This window comes from Rattus norvegicus, chromosome 17, assembly GCF_021556685.1.
Source record: "Rattus norvegicus strain SHRSP/BbbUtx chromosome 17, alternate assembly SHRSP_T2T, whole genome shotgun sequence".
NCBI classification, from domain to species: Eukaryota; Metazoa; Chordata; class Mammalia; order Rodentia; family Muridae; genus Rattus; species Rattus norvegicus.
Window position 1 is genome coordinate 7,839,876 of NC_141550.1, and position 24,999 is coordinate 7,864,874.

The 24,999-nt window shown below is 51.5% G+C and overlaps 1 protein-coding gene and 1 long non-coding RNA gene across 2 annotated transcripts in view; one reads left to right on the forward strand and one right to left on the reverse strand.

Moving 5' to 3' along the window:
* The window catches only part of LOC102555284 (uncharacterized), a 218,096-nt gene extending 200,753 nt beyond the window's left edge, over positions 1 to 17,343 (reverse strand). Inside the window, exon 1 of the long non-coding RNA XR_015641042.1 lies at positions 16,995 to 17,343. This is a non-coding gene — a long non-coding RNA (uncharacterized LOC102555284). The remainder of the gene's footprint in view (positions 1 to 16,994) is intronic.
* On the forward strand, positions 16,311 to 20,053 carry Smim32 (small integral membrane protein 32). The gene is given in 1 exon segment (NM_001400920.1): positions 16,311 to 20,053. A coding segment is annotated over 1 exon segment (312 nt). The 5' UTR covers positions 16,311 to 16,829; the 3' UTR covers positions 17,142 to 20,053.
* Positions 20,054 to 24,999: the final 4,946 nt, after the last annotated feature.

The window sequence follows — 24,999 nt, forward strand, 5'->3', positions numbered from 1 at the left end:
GGAGTGGAGGGGAGGGAGAGGAGAAAGAGAGGGTGAAAGGGAGGGGAGGAGGATGAGGGAGGAAAGGGGGAAAGGAAGGGGGAAGGGAAGGGGGAGAGGAGAGGGAGGGGAAGGGAGAAGGGGAAGGGGAGGAAGAGGGACAAGAGGGTGAGGGAGGGGGAAGGGAAAGGGAAGGGTAGAGGGGGAGGAGAGGGAGAGGAGAGAGAGAGGAGAGGGAGGAGAGAGGGAGGAGGGGAGGGGGGAGAGGGGGAGGGGGAGGGGAGAGGGGGAGGGGGAGGAGGGAGGCGAGGAGAGATTCCAATTTACTCTGTCCTGGCATTCAGTGGAATGGCTTCCAGCTGGTTCCCGCAGCTCAGCAAGATCCAGAGGCTGACCCACCCTCACTGGTGCCAGGAAAGAGTCCCAGGGACCACCACCCACCCCACTCCCCGTTCTGACTGTTGTCCTCCTCTTCCCCCAGCAAGCACCTGTGCTCCACAAAAGGAATGACACAAGAGAGAAACTAAAGGTAAGGGTTCCGGAGAGCTTGAGTCTTTAGAGAAGTACAAGTGCCTCAGGCAGATGCTGATGGGCTATCTCTGGGCTCTGCTGCACACCCAAGTCCTTCTCATCAACTTGAAAGAAGCTGGAGGCCTCAGAGGAGCACAGAGAGACCAAGGCAGGGAGGCCCAGCTGGAAGAGGGATGTTCTGGTGCCTTAGAGATCAAGGTCTTAGCTGGACTGGTTATGCCTACTGGAAGCAGCCAGATACAGCTCAGCCTTTCCTGTGGGCATCTAGCCTTTGCTCTGCCCCCGAGAGAATGGGGAGGAAGGGGAAAGGGCCTCTGTTGCAATATTTGTTTAGCGACCTAATGGGTTCTTATATCTCTATCTCCCTTGCAACCCTGTTCCACCCTCCTTTCTAACCCTTTAACACTAGGTAGGAGAGAAAGGTTAGAGGGGATGGGGGGCAAAGCCTCTTTAGGCTTCTTCCTGCTGATTAGGGGTGTTGAGTTCCTTGGGGGACAAGTCCAGTCTTCATAGGATCTCTCCAACTTCTTATCCTTGTCTCTTTGCTCATGGACATTTGACAAACTGAAGCAGCAGCAACCGGGAGCATCAGGGGGAGCAGCAGCCTCCTTTCCAGACCCTCTCAGGGCTCTCCCATTTATACCCACCTCAGAGTACCCAGAATTAAACTATCTGCAACTGGAAAAAAAATCATGCCTCAGTTAGAGCACGAGGCAAATCACAATCACCTGCTGTGAAGCAGCCTCTTATCCCACACCTTATACATGTTGCTCTTGGGTCCTCCATGTGTCTGAATCAGAAAGGGATGGGGCAAACACAGCCCACTAGTGTGGCGCGAGCCACATTAACAGGTCAAAGGCCCATGTGTCGTTTGGGGCCATTGGCATACAGAAGCACCTACTAGGCCACCAGCTTGTGTCAGTGGCTTCTACCTTCTCATGGTAGGCAGGAAATAGGAGAAACATGTCATTTCCTTGCAGGAATCAGGCAGACATGTGGCAGGTGCAGAAATCAAGGGGACAGCAGACATTGGGGATGGGATACCCACCTTACACAGGCAGTAAGCCATTCTCACCTCAGCCCACGGAATCCAGTACCTGACCCCAGTGCAGCCAACCAAGGGCACAGCCCCTCCCTTACTATCAACAGCTGACTGAAGCAAGGCAAGGAAGGCACAGGAGACCCTGTGCATCAAGCTCTCTGGGAATGTGGAGAGGGGGCTGGCTGCAAATGAGCTAAAAGGAAGGGGGCTGTGGGAGGGAGGAGAGAAGGGGCAGAAGATGGGAGGGAGGAGGGTGCAGTATAGTGGGTCCCTGGGTGAAGCCTACCTCTGCCACCCTCCTCCTATAGCTCTTTTTTCCTGATGACCTGTTATACATGGCCACTTTTGTTCAGCTTACAGTGGGCTTCCTACAGTTATCTCCTCAGAATCTGGCTGAACATAGAAGTTAACACCCTAATTCCTTCCCCCCACCCTCCCTTCCCTGGGTTAGGTCTCAAGCTAGAGATGTGAAGGCCAGAAACTGTCTACACATACTGTTTCTCCTGAGGGCTCCCGAACTGTGAGCAGACAAGGAGAGCCAAGTTCAACTGCTCAGAAGAATGTATAAGGCCCAGGGCCCGGCAGGGTCGCTCCGCGGCCCCTCAGAATCTGGAGAAGAGTTCTGGCTCTGTGGATGGAGCTGGAAATGGAGGTGACAAAGCTGGGAGGCTGGAAATGTTCCCTGCACGGTGACCACATTCTCACCCTTATTCCTGGGGTCAGTCGGTAGGTGTTCCAGAAATAAGCAGGAGACACTCTGTAGGTGATCAATTTCTGGCTGGTGATGCTGTTGCTATAAATAGGACCTGTGTAGCCTCGCTTTGTAAGTACAGGCTGGAAGAGTCGACAATTACTGGAGTTACATAAATACAACAGAATATTGGATTCCAGGGACATCTGTGGCTCTCCACGTGCATAGAACACGGGGAGCAGAATTCCAGCCACCATACCTCCTCTGACTCACCATTCTTCATATGCCCAGACCTGAGTGAGTGCAGGAAGTGGCTCTTTGGATCACTTTAATGATCACAGAGAACGGAACCCCAGGGTTTCAGCTCTGTACCAATCAATCACAGAGAGGCACCAGCAAAGTGGATCCCTTAATGCCTTTCCAATCTGCACAGCTAAATTAGCCATCCCCAAGCCTGGGAACCTTGCTGAAGGTGAGCGTATCTATCTATTACTGGTTCCTCGGGCATCACCGTCTGTCCCCAGAAAGCGTGAATATTCTGTGCTCTAGAAAAGGCTATGCATCTCATGGTAGTTCATGGGATGCAGATGAATCGGACGTCCTGGGACGCCTGAGCTGGTCTGTCTCTGAGCACAGTGCAGAGCCGCCTCACGGCTGCAGGGAGAGGGAGAGAAGGATGGCGCTTCCAGCCACTGAGCACAGGTGGTATTGATGAGCACAATGGGTATAGATGCTGACCACACAGTCTGCCTCCTGCCGGAACCAAAGCAGCGAGGTGAAACACCGGTGTGGGGGAGGGGTGCACTTCCGGGGAAACAGGAGCAGAGCACGGGTATCAGGGAATACCGAGTAAACCGAGTTTTTGTTGCTGTGACAGCACGACTAAAACTACTTAAGGAAGAGTTTGTTGTAGCTTCTGGTTTCAGAAGGCTAGAGTCCTTGATAGCAGGGAAGGCGTGGCCTAGAGGCAAGGAACAGGAAGTTGGCCCGTCGGTCCAACGAATAGGAAGTGGAACTGGGTAGGAACCTGTAAGGCTGTACCTCCTAAAGCTTCCATTACTTCCCCAAAGCTCCTCCAGGGGGTGTGTTCTAATATAGGAGCCTATGAAAACATTTCTCATTCCAACACAACACTAAGAGTCGTCCATCTGCACCGAGTTAGTGTGCGCCCCACCCCCCACCCCGGGCTCTACAAAGAGACCGGAAGTATATCCAAGCCCGTGGCGTGGAACTGACACCACGCTGCTTCACCACAGCAGAGACAAGGACAGGTAATCGAGGGTGACTATGTGACTGCTGAGCCCCAGCAAACAACCAGGAGGGAGGAGTAAAGGAGGGAGCCGGGCAGCACAAGTGTTTCCATACAGGTCCAACTCATGGCAGAGGCCAGCAGAGGGCCCACGGGCAGCCCGAGGATGTTCAGAATAGACGCTGAGTTTCATCTTCATGAAAGGCCTCATTGGAGGTCTCAACCAAAACCAATGAGCAAGAGGCAGTACCACACAGAATCTGGGCACCCAGGTCAGGGGCACGAGGAGGACTGGCACAAGACAGAGGAGCCTGAGTTTGTGTGACCTCTGGCAATTCCTACCCTGGGAGTGAAGAGTGGGCATCAGTGCAGAGTCCCAGTTTAAAAAAAAAAAAAAAACTGTTTACTGGGGCTGGAGAGATGGCTCAGCGGTTAAGAGCACTGACCACTTCCAGTGGTCCTGAGTTCAAGTCGCAGCAACCACAGGGTGGCTCACCACAATCTGTAACGTGATCTGGCACCCTCTTCTGGTGGGTCTGAAGACAGCGATAGTATACTCATTAAATGAAAAATATTTTTACAAATCTGTACACTATTCTGGGTCAGCTCTACAGAGTGAACTCTAGCCCTCCCGTGGGTGCTGCACTATCTGTTCTATGAAGTAAGGTTGGCTTCTCAAGAAAGAGGACAGTGGCTGTGCTGCCTGAACTGTTGCATTTATGGTTCCAATGATACACGCCTCTCGTTTCTCAAACCCCACGACTCTCTTTGCACATGCATGCCTGGCCAACCACGTGACCTGCACTGGCCAGTAAGACACTAGTAATTATAGCCCGAGCAATCTTTCGATGAGTTCAAGGCCCTGGGGCTTGCCTTCCAGAAGACATGTGCCGTGTTGGAAATAAGTTCACATGCTTGTTGCCTGGGCCTGGAGAGATGCATCAGCGGTTACAGTACATACCGTTCTTACAGAGGGCCAGAGGTCAGTTTCCAGCACCCGTATCAGAGGGCTTGCAGACACTTACAACTCCACTTCTAGAGAACTCACTGTCCTCTGGCCTCCAAAGGTGCCTGCACACACATGGTGCATATAAACTCCTGCAGGCACAGGACACACGTGTGATACATCCATCCTTAGGGTTTGCTGGTTTAAGAACTCGTGTTTAAGGTAGTTGGTACCCAGTAACAGATAATTAAACCAAAGAGGCTGCAGGATGGTCCAGGAACCTTCTCAGCGGTACAGAAGGAACTCAGGGCCAACTGTTTGTGTGGCAAAGGCTATACCACTGGTGTAAAACAAATCCTTTTTAACATAAATACAAAGCAGTGGGCTGTATCCTCGGTCTCCACAGTGTTACTCAGCTCCTCTGAGGAAAAGCAATCTCATTACCAAATCCACACCGATGTACTCGTGGACCTCAGCTGCCTCCGTCTACGTTAGCCAACAAGTTCACGTCAGCAGGTGCTACTGAAACTGGAGTCAGGGCTTCCAACCTACCCAAGCCAACCAGGCTTCAGTCAGAAACCTACTTCCGGACACCAGTAAGACTAACACTGGGCTGGAGAGATGGCTCAGTGGTTAAGAGCACTGACTGCTCTTCCAGAGGTCCTGAGTTCAAATCCCAGCAACCATATGGTGGCTCACAACCATCTGTAATGGGATCTGGCGCCCTCTTCTGGTGTGTCTGAAGCTAGCTACAGTGTACTTACATACAATAAGTAAAACTAACACACACACACAAACATGCACGCACACCCCAAGCAGCTTTGGCTCTCAGACAGGAGGATGCACACTTTGCTGAACAGGCTGGTACAGATAGCTCACTCCTTCTCCACCAAGGCTCACACACACACTGTGTAAAAGAACCGCATGGGCTCCTGCTCTGTCTCACTAGAGCGAGAGGAACCTGGAGACGACAGGTAAGAACAGCCCCAAGCCTGGAGATGACAGGTAAGAACAATCCCGGGAAGGTTCACAAGAGCTGTGGCCTTGTTAACAGAGCACAAGGACCAAAAGCACACGGAAACAAGAATGGCTGTTTGCTGTGGTTTACTGAGTGCCCCCCAAAGGTACTCTCGGGGGTGGTAGGACCCAGAGCCTGGTGTGAGGTCCTTAGGTGACTGTGGTATGTCCTTGTGGGCCCCTAGCTGCTGCCTCTTTCTCTTCTGCCTCCTAACTCAGCCTTTCCCTACCGCATGCTCCCACCGTGGCCTAGCCGACTGCCTTGACACACTCCCTAAAATGCAAACTCATAGACTGGAACTGCTTGAACCACGAGCCAAAATAAACCTTTTCTAAAAAATCAGAGAACCGTCTCAGGCGTTGCTATATGCTGGCGAGCATGAAATCCAAGAGACAAAACGCCGCCTTCCTAGATGTCTGGCCCTCTGTGGCTGAGGGCTTTTTGATCGCTCATCTCCTTGGGTCTAAACAGCAGCGCAATGGAGTAGGCAGGGCCAGATGTGTTGTCCCCGTTCTATAAAAGGAGCTTAAGTAGGGCAAGGGTCCCTTTGAGCGGGATGGCTTATACGATGAACGCTCAGTAGATGCCATGGTTATCGGGTTGCCTGAGGGGAGGGCTGTGAGGAAGGGACTGGACAGGGATGCTGGCCCCGTGCTCTCTGAAGACCAGTGTAGGATTGATGTAGTTTCAGAAATAGGTTTAAGAAGTGAGCATGCAGGGAAGACCCAACGGGACGAAGCCCCAGAGACAACAGAAAGAAGCCCCACACCGAAGATAGTGTCATAGGAAAGGGATGATGGTCACCAACATGTGGCTGGTGTAGCTCTGTGTGTGTGTGTGTGTGTGTGTGTGTTTTCTCTCCCCTTGCCAGGAGGGGAAGAAAAGTCATTGATCCCTAGGATACAGGGAGGGTCCACATAATCTTCAAGCCAGGGTATCAGGGCTGCAAAATCAAGACAGGCAACCCACCAGGATAAGAAAGCAAACTTCCAACCTGTCCTGGCACCTACCAGTGCGGGGAGGGAGCCGGGGTGTTCATCACTTCCACTGAGGTGGCAGGCTGGGTGGGTGGGGTCTACACCTCCCCCTCCCCAATACAATGAATAGGGAAGAGAGGTGGGGGGTGGTGCTGGTTCCTCAGACTGGAGACTTACCTGCTCCCTCTCCTCCTATGTGGGAGGGAAGTACAGCCACTCCCAAACTGCAGTCAAGAGCTGTGTCATTCAAGAGCACCCATAATTAGAGCAGGTAATTCACTCTTTAATAACCAGCCGGTTTCTCCCTCCAGCCCACTGAGCCCCTCCCCTCCCGGTTCCCCCCTCTGTTTTCAAGCCCACCCTCCAAGGTGAGAATTCCTTAAAGCAACCCTGCAGCTTTTGCCTCACTTTTCCCCCCCTTTTCCAAGCAGGCCTGGAGTTGGTTGATGGTGAGCTCTTCTGTTGTTTTCCTCATTTGCAAGGACAGCTCTGAGCTTGAAGGGGACCAGAGAGAGGCTATTTGGTACTGTGGTAGGTATGAAAACCCCCACCCCCTGGGCTAATACTCTTAATGGCCAGATAAGAGAGAACTTCTCCCCAACACTAAATGACAAGGTTCCACCACCCCTGTGCCCTCTCAGTGGGGGCAGAGGGTAAAGGACTGTTCTTCACGTTCAACCCTCATCATCAGTGAGACTCTTTCCCACAGCCCCCAGCCCGTGCCAGCCTTCTGCATGCTGGCAGGGCCAGGAGGAAGAGGCACAGATGGGGCAATTAAGGAATGGGGACCCCAGAGGCGGGAGGGAAGTGGCAAAGCAAATCGCTTTAGCAGCTCGGGTGTGTGCTGTTTTCTTAAAATATTATTTTCATCAAAAAGCAAACCACAGACACTGGAGAGATTTCCAAAATCCCTAGTACTCAAAGAAAAAGGAAATCTCTCTGAATCTGCCTGCTCCGAGGTCTTTTTTTTTTTTTTTTTTTTTTCTGGAGGTATTTGCTCATGGTTGTCTTTGCATATTATATAAATCTTAATCCATGAAACAATTGGCTACGAGATGGAAGGTTCTTTTCTTTCTATTAGCCAGTCTCTGGCAGAAACCCCAATCCCTACTCCATTCTGAGGAGCAGACATCACAGCCCAGCTCAGAGTGTCCACCCCCACCATCCTGGAGCTGCACCAGCCAGGAGTCCGGACACCAGGCAGAGGACTTCCTGCTCACAAACCCTTCCGAGTGTATCTATCTCCATTCACACGCTCCCTGGAGGTCACTCCTGCAAGCCACTGTTACATGGGCCCCACGGGAAACGTAACTTAACACACAGCTGTCCACTCCAGGCACTGACCTGGAAGACTCCAACCACTTGGAAGCTAGAGGCTTCAACTAAAGCCTCTGAGTACTGAGGTAAATACATGGAATATTCCGACACCTCACAGGGTCAGGGGCTGGGGGAGGGAGGTGCCAGCCATATTCTGAGGACTTCTGTACCCCTTACAGATCAAAGAAACACACTCTCTCTCTCTCTCTCTCTCTCTCTCTCTCTCTCTCTCTCTCTCTGTGTGTGTGTGTGTGTGTGTGTGTGTGTGTGTGTGTGTCTGTAGTCCTCACACTCTCTGGGTTTCTGTTCTCATTCTAAGGCAGAGAACCCTCAGTCGCCTCACAGACCAACCAATATGTAAGGTCCCTATATCTCCCAGCCAACTCTATCTTCTGTGACCCCCTCTATGTATCCCTATGGGGGTAGTTCCTAACTTCAAGGGATGGGAAATGTTGCTGTCATTCAGGGCTGTCCCACAACAAGTGTGTGCACAGTACAAAGTAACCTACAAAGAGGCGGGGTTGAAGCAAGTCACCAAAGAGAAGAAGGACCACTAGTTACAGCCGGTCCTTCCCTGCTCTGGTGCTGTAAACCTCCCCTAGACAGTTGAAACATGAAAGCTAACATTGTACCTTCTCTGTTGGTCCAGTGTTACAATGTTGTCCCTTCTCTTGGGCAGCTGACGTTGAGCAGTCTGACTGCCTTTTGGAAGAGTCTTAGGTGTCAGCAAATGCAGTGAGTACAGTGGATGTCTTGTTTCATACTTATCCTGTACCATCCATGCACATGCCCTGCACCCTCAAAACACACACGCACGCACGCACACACATACATGCACACACACATGCACACACACATACACGCACACACATACATGCACACATGCACACACATACATGCACACATGCACCCACATGCACACATACATGCACACATGCATGCATATCACATCTATAGCTCCAAATGTTAGGTTTGAATCTCGAGGCGTGGGACTAGCAGGGTAGCTTTTGTCCGTTACCTGGAAAGAAGCAACCTCCATTAAGGAACTGCCTCTGTAAGATTGGCCTGTGTCTTTGGGGCATCTTCTTGATTAATGATTGATGTGGGCAGGTTCAGCCCACTCTCAGTGGTGTCCACACCTTGGCAGCTTGGCCTGAGCTGTTTAATAAAGCAGGCTGAGCAAGCCACGAAGAGCCGGCCAGTAAGCGGCATGCCACCACTGGTACTGCTTCAGTCCCGGCTTTAGCGTCCCTCAATGAATCATGATCCGAAGGCCAAATAAACCTTTTCCTGTTTGGGGTCAGTTGTGAATCACAGCCACAGAAAGCAAACTAAGACAGAGACCGTTAGCTTTTAAAAGCACAAGTGGTTCTGATATGAATCAGAAGGGGGTCCCAGGAGGAGACACTGAGACCAAGCTGATGAATGCTGCCCCGGCCCTTTGGGTTGCTCTGAGGACCTGCAGAACACTGCTACCCCCCGCCCCCTCCCCCGGGTGGGTGATCAGGAACAAAAGACTCAGGCTGGATGGTGGCTTGTCATATCTTGAATGCCCTTCGCTTGCCCAAGTATCTGCTTGGGTCCTACAGCTCTCTGACGAATCTCAGCACCATCTCTACAAGGGAGTGCCACCTGAAAGGCTTTTCCAAGAAGCAGCCCTCTCTCTGACTGGGTGACACAACCCACATCATCCATCCCCCAAACAGGGCTATGCATTCCCCATCCTACTCTGGACACAAATGGGAGAAGCTCTCTCCCCAGCCGAGCAGGGACACAGGGGACCAAATGTGACTCCCAGAGAAGAGCTCCCAGGATGAAGACGCCTAAGTGTCCTCCCTGGGAGCTGAGAAAAGGAAGGACAAGATGCCCTCATCACAAAATGGCACTGCTGATGGAGCTTCGGATTTAGATTTGAAATGCCACTTAAAGGACAGCTTCTCACTCAAACATCTCCACACTTTGTCACGAGTCAGACCATGGGCCCGTGCGTCCCTCTCTCCCTCCCTGCCAAGGCTAACAGGAAAAGCATTCCTCCGGTCTCCTGCATGGTTGCCTTGGTCAGGGGGCCTTTTTCTGTCCCTACCCATAGCCACGGCGACCAGAGCAGCTCACTATAACCTGCACCTTCTCCTTGGGAAAAGACACTACTGGCCCCGTGGCAGAGGAGAAGAAAAAAGAGACCGAAGAGAGAGCTGCCCTTCTCAGACTACTGTGACAGGAAAGGGTTGGCTGGAACAGAGGGTCACTGGCCACGGGGAGGGACTTATGAAACAGAAGAATCTAAATTCTTATCCAGTCACCCTCACCGTGCCAGGGGGACAAGCTCCAAGGGGTCTCAGATACTCAGGTTTGTGAATACCCAAGTCCTTGACTAAAAGGAGACACTGTTAGCATGTAATTTACAGCACACTGTCCTGTAGTTTATTTATAAGCCTAATTCAGTGTCAATGCTTTCTAAGTAGTTATTACACTGCATTGTTCACGAAGCAACAGCGGGAAGAAAAAAAAAGCCAAACTTGTTCAACACAGAAAGAGCATTTTGTTTTTCTGAATACTTTCTACCCACAACCAGTCGAATCTGCCCATAGAGACAGGGAGGGCTGGCTGTCGTTTCACGGGGAGACAAACCAAGTTGCTGGGAAAACCATAGTTTCAGCTCTTAAATGAATACCCTCCTGCAAATGGGGCTCTCTCCCTCTTTTTGCCAAATCTGTGTTTGATGGACCGGGAGGGGCTGGTGTCAAAAGTGGACACTGTGAGAGTCTGACCAAGTAATTCCAGACTGGTATCCATAGAGTCGAGCCCTGTGCAAGCCAGCCCCAGCTACCAGGGGCTCCTACTGAAGACTTTGCTCTAAAAGCCAGGGCTTGGATGTGTGGCCTTGTCTTCTGGACAGGATATGAGGCAGAGGCCCCTGTCTCTGCCTCATGGCGACTGATCCCTGAGGACAGCTGGTAGCCCAAAGCTCCAGCCTGTCCTCCTGTGGCTTGGAGCAACACCAGCTGGCCCAAGTGTGGTATGGACGGATAGTGAGTTCCTCAGCCTTCCAATGAGCAGACCAAGTGTCTTTCCAGATGATGCTGCCTCAGCTACAGGGTGGGCTGACTGTAGGTCGTGGGGGCCATCCCAGTACCTCCCTCCTAGGGCTGTCTATGCAGAACAAAGCACGATCCCTTCAGGTCTGTCCTCTGGAGCCCTGTCTTGGAGTTTCTATTGCTGTGAAGAAACCCTGTGACCAAAGCAACTTTTATAAAGGGAAATACTTAATTGGGGGCAGCTTTACAGTTCAGAGGCTCAGTGGTGGATCACCATGGTGGGGAGCGTGGCGGCGCACAGGCAGACGCGGTGCTGGAGCAGTAGCTAAGAGTTCTACGACTGTGTCACCAAGGAGCAGGAAGACAGACTGAGCCACTGGCCTGGCTTGAGTGTTAGTAGCAACCTCAAAACCTACCCCCAAGGGACATATTTCTTCCAAGGAGACCACACCTACTCCAGCAAGAGCACACCTCCTACTAGTGCCAGTCTCTATGAACCTCTGGGGCCAGTTTTCATATAAACTACCACAGGCCTAAAGCTACGTTGGCATGATTGGTTTTCTTTTCACACGTGGACTCTTCATCAGATTTTTAAAAGAACGTTTGCTTTGATTCTGTTTCCTGTACTAAGTCAATGCTCACTTAACAACCAAGTTCCGAGTTTTTTTCTCAGAGAGGGCCCTGAAAAATGTACAAAGTCCAGGCTTCATTCAACCTAGACCTGAGAAAGGACCTCGGAAGAGCAAAGGCAGGAAGCTGCTGTGATCTCTGCTCCCAGCAACTGAGGCTCGGCCTGGGCGGAAGCAACCACAGCAGACATGTAAAACCGAGAAAAAGATAATCAGCCCAACAAGGGCCTGAAGCCTGGGATTCGAATGGGCCTGAAACTACTGGCTACAGAAGTGACACACTGAGCCAGTGAGGCGTCACCCTGTAACTTCCCAGCATTTGGGAGGCTGAGGCAAGAGGACTGTCACAGGTTCAACGACAGCTTGGCTACAGTGAGACCTATTTTAAAAAAAACAAAAACGGAAGAGACACTGACCACAAGGGGGCACTCGCTCCAGTCCAGACATAGGCAAAAGCTATGGTTCGCTCCAAGACTGGGAAGATTCAGAAGAGAGGAACTGTCTGCTGGGGCCAGAGCCCAGAGAGTGGGCTTCTGGGGAAGGGTGAACCCCTGCCACCTATCTCTTCTCCCAGAATTCAACACGCCACAAAGGGTCTCCAGTTCCAGTCCCTGCCCCTGCCCCTGCCCCTGCCCGAGCCCCAGCAAAAGAAAGATAATCTTCTGCTGAATCAGCACGTTCAGAACTACCCTGCCTCACAAGAGGCTCCAATGGGCGACATTTGCTTGGGAACCTCTCACAGGCCTGGCTGATAGAGTTTTAGTCTGAAGCCCTTTCTATACCCCCCCCCCCTTTTCCAGAATCTCCCTAGCACTGTGACTGCCCGGTGACTTCTTGCACCTACACAATCCCATTCATCATAGGTGTTCCCGTGTGCCTCTCGGAGGTTGCCCACTAGCAGGGTAACATTAGTGTTTCCTCAGCATAACCCAAAGAAAAAGATAGTCTCGGCAACTGTAGTCGGTGATGACCCAGTTGTAGTCATTTAAGAAGTAACAACAAATACTCCCAAGATTAGACTCCTGAATGAAGCCATTTTCCAAGTGAGAATAGGCAAGGGGCTTGGGGAATGGACAGATAACCCAGATAAGAGGGAGGAGTCTCAGAGAAGGCGGGGTTTGCTATACCAGGAACCAACAGCACCTCCTCTTTGTCCTTGGGTCCCTGCAATCCACGTGTTTCTGGTAGAATCAGATGCTGGGGTGGGAACCGTTAAAAAATCAGAATAAAAACCAACTCCCAACCCCAAACTGTTCTGCAAGGAGGAGATCTTCAGAGCTTATGGAGAGGAGGTATGAGTCCCCCCACAGCAAATTTCTCCGTCTCTGACCTTCACCCCCAGTGACTTCATAATGGCTCCCCAAGCATTTAGAAGAAACAGAGATGGCTTCACCCAGCACCACGCCACCGTTTCAGCAAGTTTACAAAATCCTGGGGCTCAGTGCTCCCCATCTCCCAAGTTTCCACTCAACCTCAAGCAAACGGCTGACATAGCAGAAGGGTGTCCTTCCCTCCCCTCCCTCCGGCCTCCGCAGGCGCACGTGCCACTTAACAACTATGTAATGGGAGTGAGGTCTTCGTGAGTTCACAGTTCTGGGACCTCTGCCTGTCAAAGGCCCCCTCTTATAATCTTTCCCAAGACTTAAATGTGTGAGTACACAAAGCGCCCTTAATGGAAGGTCGCTCCGGTTTGTATAAAAAGCTGTGTAAACCTCATCTCTGCATTTACTCAGCGCCAGCCTTGTTTAATTTCCTGCCCGGGGATGTGCAGGGAACGTTCGTGATCAACCCTCTCAGGGCTCTGAATATCTTTCAGAAAATAAACTGTGGCTTCCCCATCGATACCAGAGGGCTCTCCCGAAAGGGCGATATACCCCCTCCAAGTCTGTCAAAAGAAAAGGCAGCTTGGCAACGTGCTCCTTTATAGACTGTGTGGACACCCCCAGACTGTAGCATTGGAGGCTCCCTTACACCACAACCCACCAGCGTGACCTCGACAAGTGACCCCTTTCCTGGGTTCCACCTCTTGCCTGGGGTCCACACAGGGATGGCAGCACCATCAGAGGCTGCAGTATGGGAGACGAACCACCCTGAAGCTCGTCCTTTGCTCCATTTGGGTCAGGGGCATGAATCTCGGTGATGAGAAATGAGAAGCAGTTTACCGTGAATAGATAGCTCAGGTAAAGTCACCAGCCTGGCCTCTGTAGCCCAGCTCCTTCAACGACAGGCGGGAGGAGTGAGTGGACCCCAGGATCAGAGATGACCTTTGTCCCTCCCCACCATGAGCCTGTGGTGCTTCAGGGACCCTCCCTTTGCACCAACTCCTCTCCATGTACCCATGTTCCACAGCCATGTCCTAGAAGCACAACCTGCTTCCAGAGCAGGGAAATCTGTCTGCTCCCAAGCCTCCCTATATAACCCAAAGGCATGGTCCAGCCCAAGACGCCACTTCCCACCGGAGCTGCCCACACAGCGGCAGGGAGTCCTCCACCCCGGCTCTCATCTCGTCAGACTGGTGCCCAGCTTGAGTGTGCCACGTTCCTCACCATGTCCCATCCAGAGCTCAGAAGGGAATTCCAGCCCAAGTCCCAAACCAAGCAAGCCAAGCCTTTCATTCAAGCCACACAAGGACCCAGAAATTAAATCTCCATCCAGGTCCTACCCCACGCGGATCATGGTGTGGCTAAGGTGCCACTGAGGCCTGTTCTGGTTTGGCGGGTCTGCAGGCTCACCTCTGTGCACATGCTATAGGAAATAGGTCAGGCCTACAGAGAAAGCGACCCTGAGCTGGTTATGTGGTAGTGTCCTGTGCCAACATGGATAAATTCTGGCACCTCTCAGAGCCAGCTTTCCCATCTGATAAGGGAGTTGTTAATCTAAATGGTAGCCAAATGCAGTGGCCCAGGGACCTGTGTCCTTTAAGCACAAGGACTATTTGCCAGGACCAAGGCTGACAAGGTAGGCAACTGAGGGATGTGGGCAGTGCTGAGTATGGTTGTGCCCTAACTTAAAGGGGGCCCCCTCTTGGCCCAAAGAGGCTCTGCAGAGTCCCGTACAACCAAGTGCAGAAGCTCTTGGGGCACTTGGCACGTCACTCATCCATCGCCACACTCGGGGACACTGTTTCAAGTGAGAGTGCACAGGGATGTGCCTACAGCACCTAGAAGAGGCTTGTGAGGATGGCCTCTGGCCAGGCACACCTTGGCCACTATTGTAATACTGTCCGTGGCCAAGCCCAGTGTGCAGTGGGGAATGAGGACGAGCTAACTCCTCCTTCCATCGGCTTGTTCAGCAGACACCCCAGGTTTTCCTGAGGTACTTGCTGCTTCATATGGGAGGGGGGAGGGCACAGACATGCACTTGGCCCGCTGTGTAAAGCTCTCCCACAATGGGTGATGTAACGAAGCTGGCACCAGGGCGAGGAGTGGAGAGAGACATCTAGACGAAGAGACTGAGTGCAGCACCTGCCCTTGGACACCCTGAGAGCCACTGTCTATTTCGGCCCCGTGCCTTGGTCTTCTTACCTGCGGCCCCAGGTCTACCAGTACCTTCTAAGGCAGCCCATGACTGCTGAGGAGTGTGGCAGCTGCTGTTTGCCTCCTGCAGGAAACAAGGATTTGCAACCTCCCACGGCCCCACCGCCAGTCCGGCTGACTGCCCACTTCAGTTCCGACCACCAAGCCGTTCCCAGGCCTATCCACTTGAGCAGACCATGACCGACTGATGCTCTCTTCGTGCCTCTTTATGGGAGAGCGGAGCAGGCAAGGGTTGCCGAGTAACCACAGGCCTGGTGCCAACAAGGGACCTTCAGGCCATTTTACCAGGTGTAGTCTGTCTGAGCAATGGGCAGGCAGTCACTGGGGTTCTACGCAAGTTGGCTACACCTGGCAGGGAGTGGTAAAAGAATTGGGGAAAGGCAGGTGTGAGGGCTCTGACCAAGACCAGCTTAGAGAAGGAAGGGGCTTATTTCCACTCGCTTCCTTGGTCACAGCCCATCAACCGAGGGAAGTCAGGGCAGGAACTCAGCCTGGAAGGCAGGAAGGGAAGCAAGAGCCACAGAGGAGCTCTTCTGCTGGCTTGCCTCCCACAGCCTGAATTCTCAGGCAACCCAGGACCACCTCCTCAGGGAGGCATAGTGCACCTCACACAAAATCGTTGTTCACAAAAATGCCCCACAGGCAGGCGTGCCCATGGTCAATATTCCCGGTTGAGGTTCCCCACTGAGGTTCCCATGACTCTAGCGTACGTCAAATTGACCATAATAAATAAATAAGTAAATAATCAATCAGCTCGCCCCCTTAATTAAATGTTCTGCCTGTTGGCTGGTAACTGCTCATAAACCACCCCCACCCCATCTCTAAAGGCAGACTGGTACTGAGCCCGGACTGGAGTGTGAGGCTCCTTTGTGGTTGTGTAACTTGGTAGGTGAGATGCTTAATGGGTTCCAGGTCCCACCTGAGGTAAGGTACTCAGGTACCCCACTGCAACAAAGCCACCACAGCGCTATGACAGTGTGGGACGTGAAGCCTGAAGCCCGTGCCCTATATTCAATGTATGGTTAGAGACATGAACAGCAGCTACCAGAAACCCTCGGCCACTGTAGAGGCCAAGCATATAGACTCCCGGCCAGGAGACCAGGTTCAAGTACCAGCTCCTTCAACACCAGGTTTTGCAGATGGGAGGAGGAATGAGGAACCTCACTGCCCTAGCATCTTTCCCTGTTGTCTTCCTCTTTCTCCCTCTCCCTTCCTCAGAATCCTCATGGGTGAGTGATGAAAGGCAGTCACAGCTCCGTCCGCGTCCGTTCTGATCCTCAGTCATTGGTTCGCAGCCTCTCCCAGGGCAGTGCTGCAAATCCTGTCACCTCCCCGCCTCCCGACCAGGACAGAAGAGCTCAGTCTCCAGCTCAGGCAGGAGCGCAGCGGTGGGAACGCGTGAGGACAGGCTCGCGCTATACCGGGGGTCTGGACAACGACCCGAGGCTGCCGGACCGCTAAAAAAAAAAAAAAAAAAAACCCACTGCACCCGGGAGAGCGGAGGATCAGCGAGCACCCGCGCCCAGAGCAGAGAGCCCCACAAGCTGCTGCTGCATTCACCTGCACCCTTCGCAGCTGCTGCAGCCCAGGGGTGCTCTGGAGCTTGCTCGAGCTGAAGAGCGGCTGGAAAACCGTAAAACAGGCCCGGGGCTCGGGACAGCCAGAAGTGGGAACTCCTGAGGTGCCGGGATCTGCGGCGGCTTACATATAGAGCGGCCGACGCCCCCAGGTCCGGGTGACCTCGCCACCCGCGGGCACTGATTCCTCCGCAGGTGCGCGCCTCTGGGCGGGAGGGGAGCGCCATGGAGGCTCTTAGCAGCGCCGGTTTGCATCATCAGAAGTGAGGAGATTCTGCTGGAGTCGGCGGGTCCCGCGGATCATGTACGGCGACGTGTTCAACGCCACCAGCGGGCCGGAGGCGGCGGGAAGTGGCGCGCTGGCCCCCGGAGCCACGGTCAAGGCAGAGGGCGCTTTGCCGCTGGAGCTGGCCACCGCGCGTGGAGTGCGGGACGGCTCGGCCACCAAGCCCGACCTGCCCACCTACCTGCTGCTCTTCTTCCTCCTGCTGCTGTCGGTGGCGCTCGTTGTCCTCTTTATCGGCTGCCAGCTGCGCCACTCGGCCTTTGCTGCGCTGCCCCACGATCGCTCGCTGCGCGACGCCCGTGCGCCCTGGAAGACGCGACCGGTATAGGGCTAAAGGAATTAGGGCCGCGGGGAGCTTGGTCTTGGCCTTGCGGGAAACCTCCAGCAGAAGCAGAGTAGGGTGGGACCTGGAGTCGCCCAAGGACCCTTTCGGATCTGGAGAATAAGGGGTGTTAGCAGGTTGCATGGGGTCCTGGTCCCAGAGCCTAAAAGTACTCCCTAGGCCAGTCTCTCCTCCACCCCCTCCCTACAGCCGGTCCTGTCAGGAAACAACCCGGAAAGACCCACCCAGGCACCGGAGACTTGCTTGCCTGGTGAGTTCCTGACTTTGCTCGCAGAGGGGCAGCAGGCACCGTGAGCGCAAGACTAATCAGGAGCTGACTGTCCGGTCTGGACTCCCAAGCCTGATGGCTGTCCTCTGCAGCTGCTAACGCCTTTCTCGCTCCTTGACACTGGGGATCTGACAGAGAAAGGTTTCAGTGTATCCCACTTGGGTCCCAGTACCCAGTTTCCCCTGAGAGCAGCGGCTAAGGGACCGGTGGAGGGACAAGTGATTACAGCCGCCGCGGGGTGCTGCACCGGAGAGTCTGCACCTCAGGCCATCATGGAGCACATTTCTACAATAAAAGCTCACCAAATTAGATCCAGCACAGAAAGCACTGATCATTGGTCGCACCGTTTTGGAAAGGGAATAGGAGAGGGCCCGTCCCCAGGAGGAATAGGCCTACCTCCCCTGCGAGGGTCAGGTCAGTCTGAGCATATCTGCTCTTTGGTTTCCTTTAGCTTTTTGCTTGCTCTGGAAAGTGTTTGCTTTCGGGTTTTGTTTGCTGGTAGACTCCAGGGATAACTACTACCTGGTCTGCTGAATACATTCCTGTTAACTGGACCCCATAGGGGCCCTCTCTGAGAGGCAGATCTTTCTCTCACTCCTCTGCTCTCAGCGCTTTCTTGGGCTTGAAGCTTTCAGAGGTCCCAAGGCAGAGCCAGGGCTTATAGAAGGTAGGTCCTGGAAAGGGAGGGAGTGGGGTAGCATTGCCTCCAAAGCAGACAAAAGCCAGCCCTCAGATTCCCCACAGGACGACTGCATGGGGATAAGGCAAAGAACTAGACCTGTGAGAGGCAGATTTGTGACAGCCTTGACTATTTTCTAAGTTAGCCTGATTCCCGGGAGGTGGGTTTTGTTTTGACACAGGGTCTCATAGGCCTGGTCAGAAACAGGCCAGGAACTCACAGAGGTCTGCCTGCCTCTGCCTCTTGAATGTTGGGATTATGGGCATAGACTACCTGACCCCACACACACACTGCCACCCCCCACCCCATGCCCTGCCAGGGAGTTATTTTAATGGGCGAGTAGAATACTTCCAGGAGCTGCTGGGCTTAAAGAAGTTCATTTCACTTGAGCTTAAGAGACATTTTTTTTGCTGAGAAAGAATTTGACATATTAATCTTGGACTGTGCTGGAGTTAGGAAAGCTTTGTGGACCAGAAGCAGGAAAAGCACATTTGCCCCCACCCAAGTGCACACATGCAGAATTCTGCAACATTCATAAGGGGTTTTGGACATGTTCAGGTGGCCAAGCAGGAGGCTCTGTGAGACTAAGCAGGGCTCTCCCCCACTGCTCCTACCCTTACCCTAGAGGAAGGAGGTGGCAGGACGACTTGGTTACACAGCAAGGCTCTAGAGCTCTGAATTCCCACAGCCTTGGGTCCTTGTTGGGACGCCTCCTCTGTGCCATCTCCTCCCAGCATCTTAGATTATTATTCAGAAATGGAGCCAAACATCTTCAAATCTTCTAGAAGGATAGTCCAGCTAATCCACACATACCCTGATTGCAGAGACGGTCTGAGAGTGTAAATAGGTAAACCATGAGTCCCGGTAGCACACCAAAATCACAAGCTCAGGGCTGGGGACTGGGAGAGGTAGGGTATGTAGGAACAGGACTTCCATCCTGATGGTCGACTTTGAAGGTGTTGTGCTGAGGAGTCCCAATTCAGGCTCTGCTCTAACCCTCTGGCTTAAACTCCCTATGACCATGTATGAAGCATTTAGCCTATGTCCTGTGACCTCGTCCATGAAATGGCTATCAGGTCGTTTCTGATCTGCCAGGAAATATACTACACCACTGTCACAGCCTGAACAACACAGGCATAGAATGAGTTCTCAAAGGTTAGCTGTTCTTGTCACCGAGGGACAGATCTGAGGCCAAGAGAAGACGCTGCCTCCCAGACAGGATGTGCTCACTTACAGCTCCATCTTCTGTGGCCGCAAGAAAAAGCAAGGGCCTGTCCCCTCAAAGAAGAGCATGCCCGAGTAACTGGCTAGAAGTCACCTGTGGTTCCTAGGGGCACTACTGGCTGACTATAGCCACAGAGATCCAGCACTATTAGGATCCCTTATAAAATATGGAGCAAGGTGACAAGAGGTGCTTGCTTCTGGAATAAACTCTCAGATAACTGGGCCTACACAGGGCTAGAATCTAGAGCCAAGTCAGTAAGAGCACCGTGTGCCTCAGCTGCTATTCTGAATAACTCCATTCCGTTTTCTAGGGTAGCATTGGGCTGGCTGAGCAGTAATATTTCTTCTTCGTATTGGACCTGGATTCCCCCAGAGCAGGAAAATACGATCTATCTGTCCTCTGCTAATATGTAAGCGATGGATCACAGTGTGATGATTACAGTTTAGATAGTATTGTGGACTGAATACGTATGTTCTTCCCAAATTTGTACTTGAAGGTCCTGAGTCCCAGAGTGGCTACATTCAAACTATGGAATTGGAGCTTCCTGAGGTCATGGCTGAAGCCCGACCCACTTTTTGTTCCCTGTAGCTGAGAAGGCTACATGAGCATACACAGAGATGCTGGCCATCTATAAACCCTCATCAGACACCAAATTAACCAGAGCCTTGAGACTGGACTTACAGCTTCCAGAACTATGGGAAAATAAATTTTTGTTGTCTAACCTATCAAATGTATGGTATTTTGTTTCACCAGCCCAAGCTTAAGACAGATGGCTCTTCGGAGGCTAGAAACAACCACGGGAACTTTCCTGCCTTTGCTATCCTGAGCCCAAGCTGTAACGGAAACACCTTAGGAGTGTTGGGTGTGGTGGGCTAAAAATAGGAAGAGACCATGTCATGGCATATCGTGCTTCCTCTCTAAAACAACCTCTGGAAGCAGAAGAGGGTGTTAGCAAGACATCCCAACAGTGTGAGGAGGGATGGGAGTGTGGGAACGGTAGATAGGAACTAGGGAGAGACAGCAATGGGGACCTGAGTTCGACCCTACACTCTACACTCTATGACTCTCTGACGCCTGTTTCCTCAGCTACCAAGTGGAGATAACAGCACTACACAGACATTTCAGGTCCAGTGCTCCATTCATGTCGGGTATGTCCGACGTGGGTTTAGTTAGGATGCTGGCCCCAGAAGTGCTTACAGTAGGACAGAGATGGCTTTCCATGAGAGACTTGCAGTTTTCTCACTCACATGGGACAAGATGGCAACGGTCTTCACTTCCCAGCATGCCTGCCTACGTCAGGAGCAGCGGAACCTCATCTATTCTCACAGCTTCTAGTGCTCCTCAGAGGGCTCTCTCCACCGTAGCTGGGCAACTTACAGGCAAAAAACCCAAGAAGTCGAAAACTATCACCTTTCTATCTTAAGGTTTCTTCAGTATCTTCAATATGCATCAGCATATGATTGCCCAAGGTTATAAAAAAGCGAGGTGGCTATTTCATTTGCTCACATGCAGAGGTAAATCTGCCATAGGCCCTTCCACCCTGTCAAATCCCACTTCCATTGCCCTACAGCCTTTTGTTTACCTCCAGCCAGAATACCTATCTGATCGCAATGCTTGCTTTCAGTGCTTACTTACACTAACGGCTTCTCCTTTGTCTCCTGATTAAAAGCAAAGATCTCAACTTTGCCTACAAGGCCTAGAACCTTCTGGCCCACAACCAGCTTCATGTCCTCATATTCTTCTTGAACTTGAAACTGTTTAATCCCCAAGAACCTTCCGCATTAAGCTGCTTTCTCTTCCCTCTGGCTAATGCCTTCTCATCCGTCTGATTTCTAATCTTTGTCAAAACTTGCTTGAGCTCCCTAAACTGATGAGTTATATTCTTGGCTAGCCCAGCCATCGGGAGATGAACTCAGCTGAACAGAGCGATCCGCACGCAGAAAGCCCAGACAGCCCATTTCCCCACTGTAAGACGCTTGGGGCTTCTTACCTCATTCTACATTCTGAAAGGATGGTCATTTCAAACTCAGTGTCTTTGACCTTGACTCCAGACTCAAGTGTTTCCACCTTTCTTATGTCCCCAGTGAGAGCTATGGCATGACTGTAATTAGCCTGTCTCTTCCCCATAACTGCGTGCTGTCCTATGAGAGAGAAGACATTTGCCCTGCTCACCACTGCCTCTAGATGCCTAGCAGTTTTAAAGACACAAGACAGGCACCCAGTGGGCATTTGCTAATTATACTGGGGAAACAGCCAGGGTTTAAGGTGAGTTCTGCCTGTGCATCATCACGACTTTCGCCTTAAACCTGTATCTGACAAAATACTGAGTTGAAACTCTTGCTTACAGACCTCCAAGCGGCCTGTTTCCCAACGATGGTAATCCAGTGTTAACTAGCATTTTTTGTCTCTGTGTGTATAACACTTGAGTTATTATTATTATTATTATTATTATTATTACTATTATTATTTATTACTATCATCATCATCTCCTTCGGAGACTGAGAACAGAACTTTTACATTGGTACATGTCCTAATGTACTACTTACATTTTTTGCTTACAACACTCCACTTCCTGCAGGAAAACCAGATCTTAGCGATCTCGCTCCCCTGCCTTCTCAACTGCCTGGAGCAGGACCATTCAACTGACTTCCTCACGTTTTCCTAGACTTGAACCCAAACATCGCTTCCCACCGAGATCTTCCCTGTTCCACGGAGATCTTCCCTTCCTTTACAGCGGCAATGCCTTCCTCCCTGCACTCTTCCCACTATTTCCTCCTCCCCCCCTGCACTCTCTTCTCACCGTTTCCTCCTCAGAATTTACCAGGAAACAGATACTTTATTTCCCTTGTCTGCTGCCTGCATTGAGAATGAAGATGTACCGGGAATTTTTTTATCTGTTTATCCACAGCATGGCACTTGACAGTTCTCAAATATTAGCTGAGTTACATTGCTCGAGGTCAGAAGGAAAGACAGGCTGGGGAAAGACAAGGTGTACACTGGGCAGAGGTGAAGTCGTGAGCCGACGATGCAGGATAGTGTCACTGAAGCACTCTCTCTGGAGTCTGGTTTATATCTGTGTCTGCGTTTGTCTCCACATTTGCTGGCATCGCCCAGGTGGTCTAACCAGTTCTAAGTTAATGAAAAATTTCACAGACGTGTGAGATTAATTGCGGAATGTCTGCTGTTAATTACTCTTTGGAACTAATGTTGACACACTGAAAGCTGCACAAAAGCGATCCAAGTCCTCTCGGCCTTTATCATCCACGTCACTTCCATCTAAACCTTCTAGGTCTCAGAGGTGTCCTCTGCGGCAGCCCACCCGAGTGCCATGAAAGGCCTTCTCCACGCAACAGTTGGGGAAGGAACTTCACGGTGTAAGCCGCATCACACAGCTCAGAGCGCATTCACCTCTAGCCTCGACAGTAGTTCCCACATCTCTTCTGGTTTTCTGTCCTCAGACACATCAAGCCAAGTGGGCCCCTTTCACGTTCTCTGAGAGAACGCCAACTGCCAACGGGCAGAAGCACCAGCTGCCTGCTGACTTTAGAGGTCAGCTGAGCAACGGTGGGGTCCTCTGAGGCAACAGTCGAAGGTACCCATCACATCACAGTCCAAGGGTTCCGTGAGAGAGGAGAGATCTAAGTGCTATAATTTCTTACCTGAATTTCCTTTGGGATATGGTGATGAGATCCGATCATGTTGAACTAGAATCAATCTAACTAAAAATTGCCTCATTACGTAACTTACGAGGTGAGCTCTAGTATTATAACCACATTAGGCATCAGTGTTCTGTCAACATGTCAGACAGCAGACTTCCAACATTTGGGAACTGCTCTTCGCAGCAATCCCAAGGGCTGTCACAGAGAGCTGGGTAACAGCAACAGCCTGTAAGTTTTGGGAGTCTCTTGGACAACCCGGGACAGCTCAACAGCACCACTGAATGTACTGAGTCTTTGGGGCACACACCGGGGAGTGGTCTAGCCGGGTTATATGGTAGATTTATTTCTTGTGTGAGGATTCTCCTCGCTGATTTCCTTAGTTATTGTGCCAACCGCTACATTCGTAAAGTCTCACCAAAATGATTGCCTAAAGATGAGCTGAACAAGGGCAGCAGACACGCCCAAGAGGACAGAGGAAAGACCACAAGGCCTTAGCCCCACAAAGAAAACCTGGCAATACTGAGGTTAGGAGAGGGGGTCTTACTGGGGAGGAGCACACGGAATGGCTGTGTAGGGCCAGGTGGCCAGCCCGGAAGGCAGGCCTGCAGGTGGCCTTGTCCAGGCTGAGTGAGCAGGTTGTTTGCGAGAATACATGTATGTACAAACACAAGAATTCAGGATGCCAACAGCTCATCTTTAAGGTTTCCCTACCACCCCAATACCTTTAAGGCAGCAAAATGGAAGTGGAGAGATTTAGGATAAGAGAAAATAAAGAGGATTGCTGACTCGACAAAAATAGTCATATTTTAAATGGAGGAAGAGCCATTTTGGAAACTCCTCTTTCTACCATATACTCATGCAGAGTTTTAAATAAAACATTCTTAAGAGGACTGCCAGTTTGCTAATGGCCTCCCCAGACATGCTTATGAAACAAACATCATGAAAACTGCTGTCTCACAGACCGGCCGGCCGCAGCTGCTGCTGAGCCCTGCCACTGCGACATCCCAACTGCTTGGATCCCAGCAACTGGAGAGCTAACGTTAGGCTTAGAGAAGCCAACATCACAGTACACGCTGCGCTAAATTAACCAGAGACTGCCACAGAACACCTCAGCAAACGCCTACCAAATAAAACACTAAGGTCTTGTTTGCAGAAATTCCTCTACAGTAAGGTGTTTGTTCATCTCTTCTCCTGGGGTAAGGAGTTAACTAAAGTTTCCTCCTCCTGGCCATGGTGCTTGCCTGAACATCCTAGCAGGACAGGCATGCATTTGCTCAGGGGAGGTGCGCACCGGAGGAGGCTCGCAGAAGCTACTCCGACTTCAGTTACCACAGAAAAGAAGAGTGGATAAAAGGGAAGAGAAGAGCCTAGCTGGGCCAGTGGGTTAGGGCACATGCTGCTGTGTCTGCAGGTCTGAGCTTGGTCCCTGGGCTCCACATCGTAAAAGAGAGAAGCCCTAGACATTTTTGGACCTAGACAAGTACAACATGACATGGCAGCCAGTACACATGGATACACAAAATCAAGAACTTAAAAAAAAAATGTAGATCATCAACTGATAGTTTACCAACCACTGTCAAGGTCAGACAGCAGAAAGAATTGCTTTACGTCAAAGTAACATAATTTAATAGGTCATTTTATCAAGATATTCATGCGAAGCAATAATCTAAATACTTTCTTTGGGATGTTTCATTTTATTTCCCTATGAAGGAGATCTTTATTTTATAAATGCAAAACCTGAGGCAGAGAGTGGTCAAGCCCGCCTAAGAGCACAGAGCCATACGGGCTGGAACTCAAGTACCGCCTGGCGCTCGATACTGCAGTGTGTAGCCAGCCTTGCTAAGCAAGCCCCTTACTTCCAGATAAGACCTAGAAGAGTTCGTGATTAAATAAAACACCCCAGGATTGGCCTCAATCTTTCTTCGAAACAAAATACACAAAAAGGAAAAGACCAGCAAGCGCCATAGATGTGGAAAGGGCAGAGCAGGATCTTCCTGAGCAGAGCTCCCACG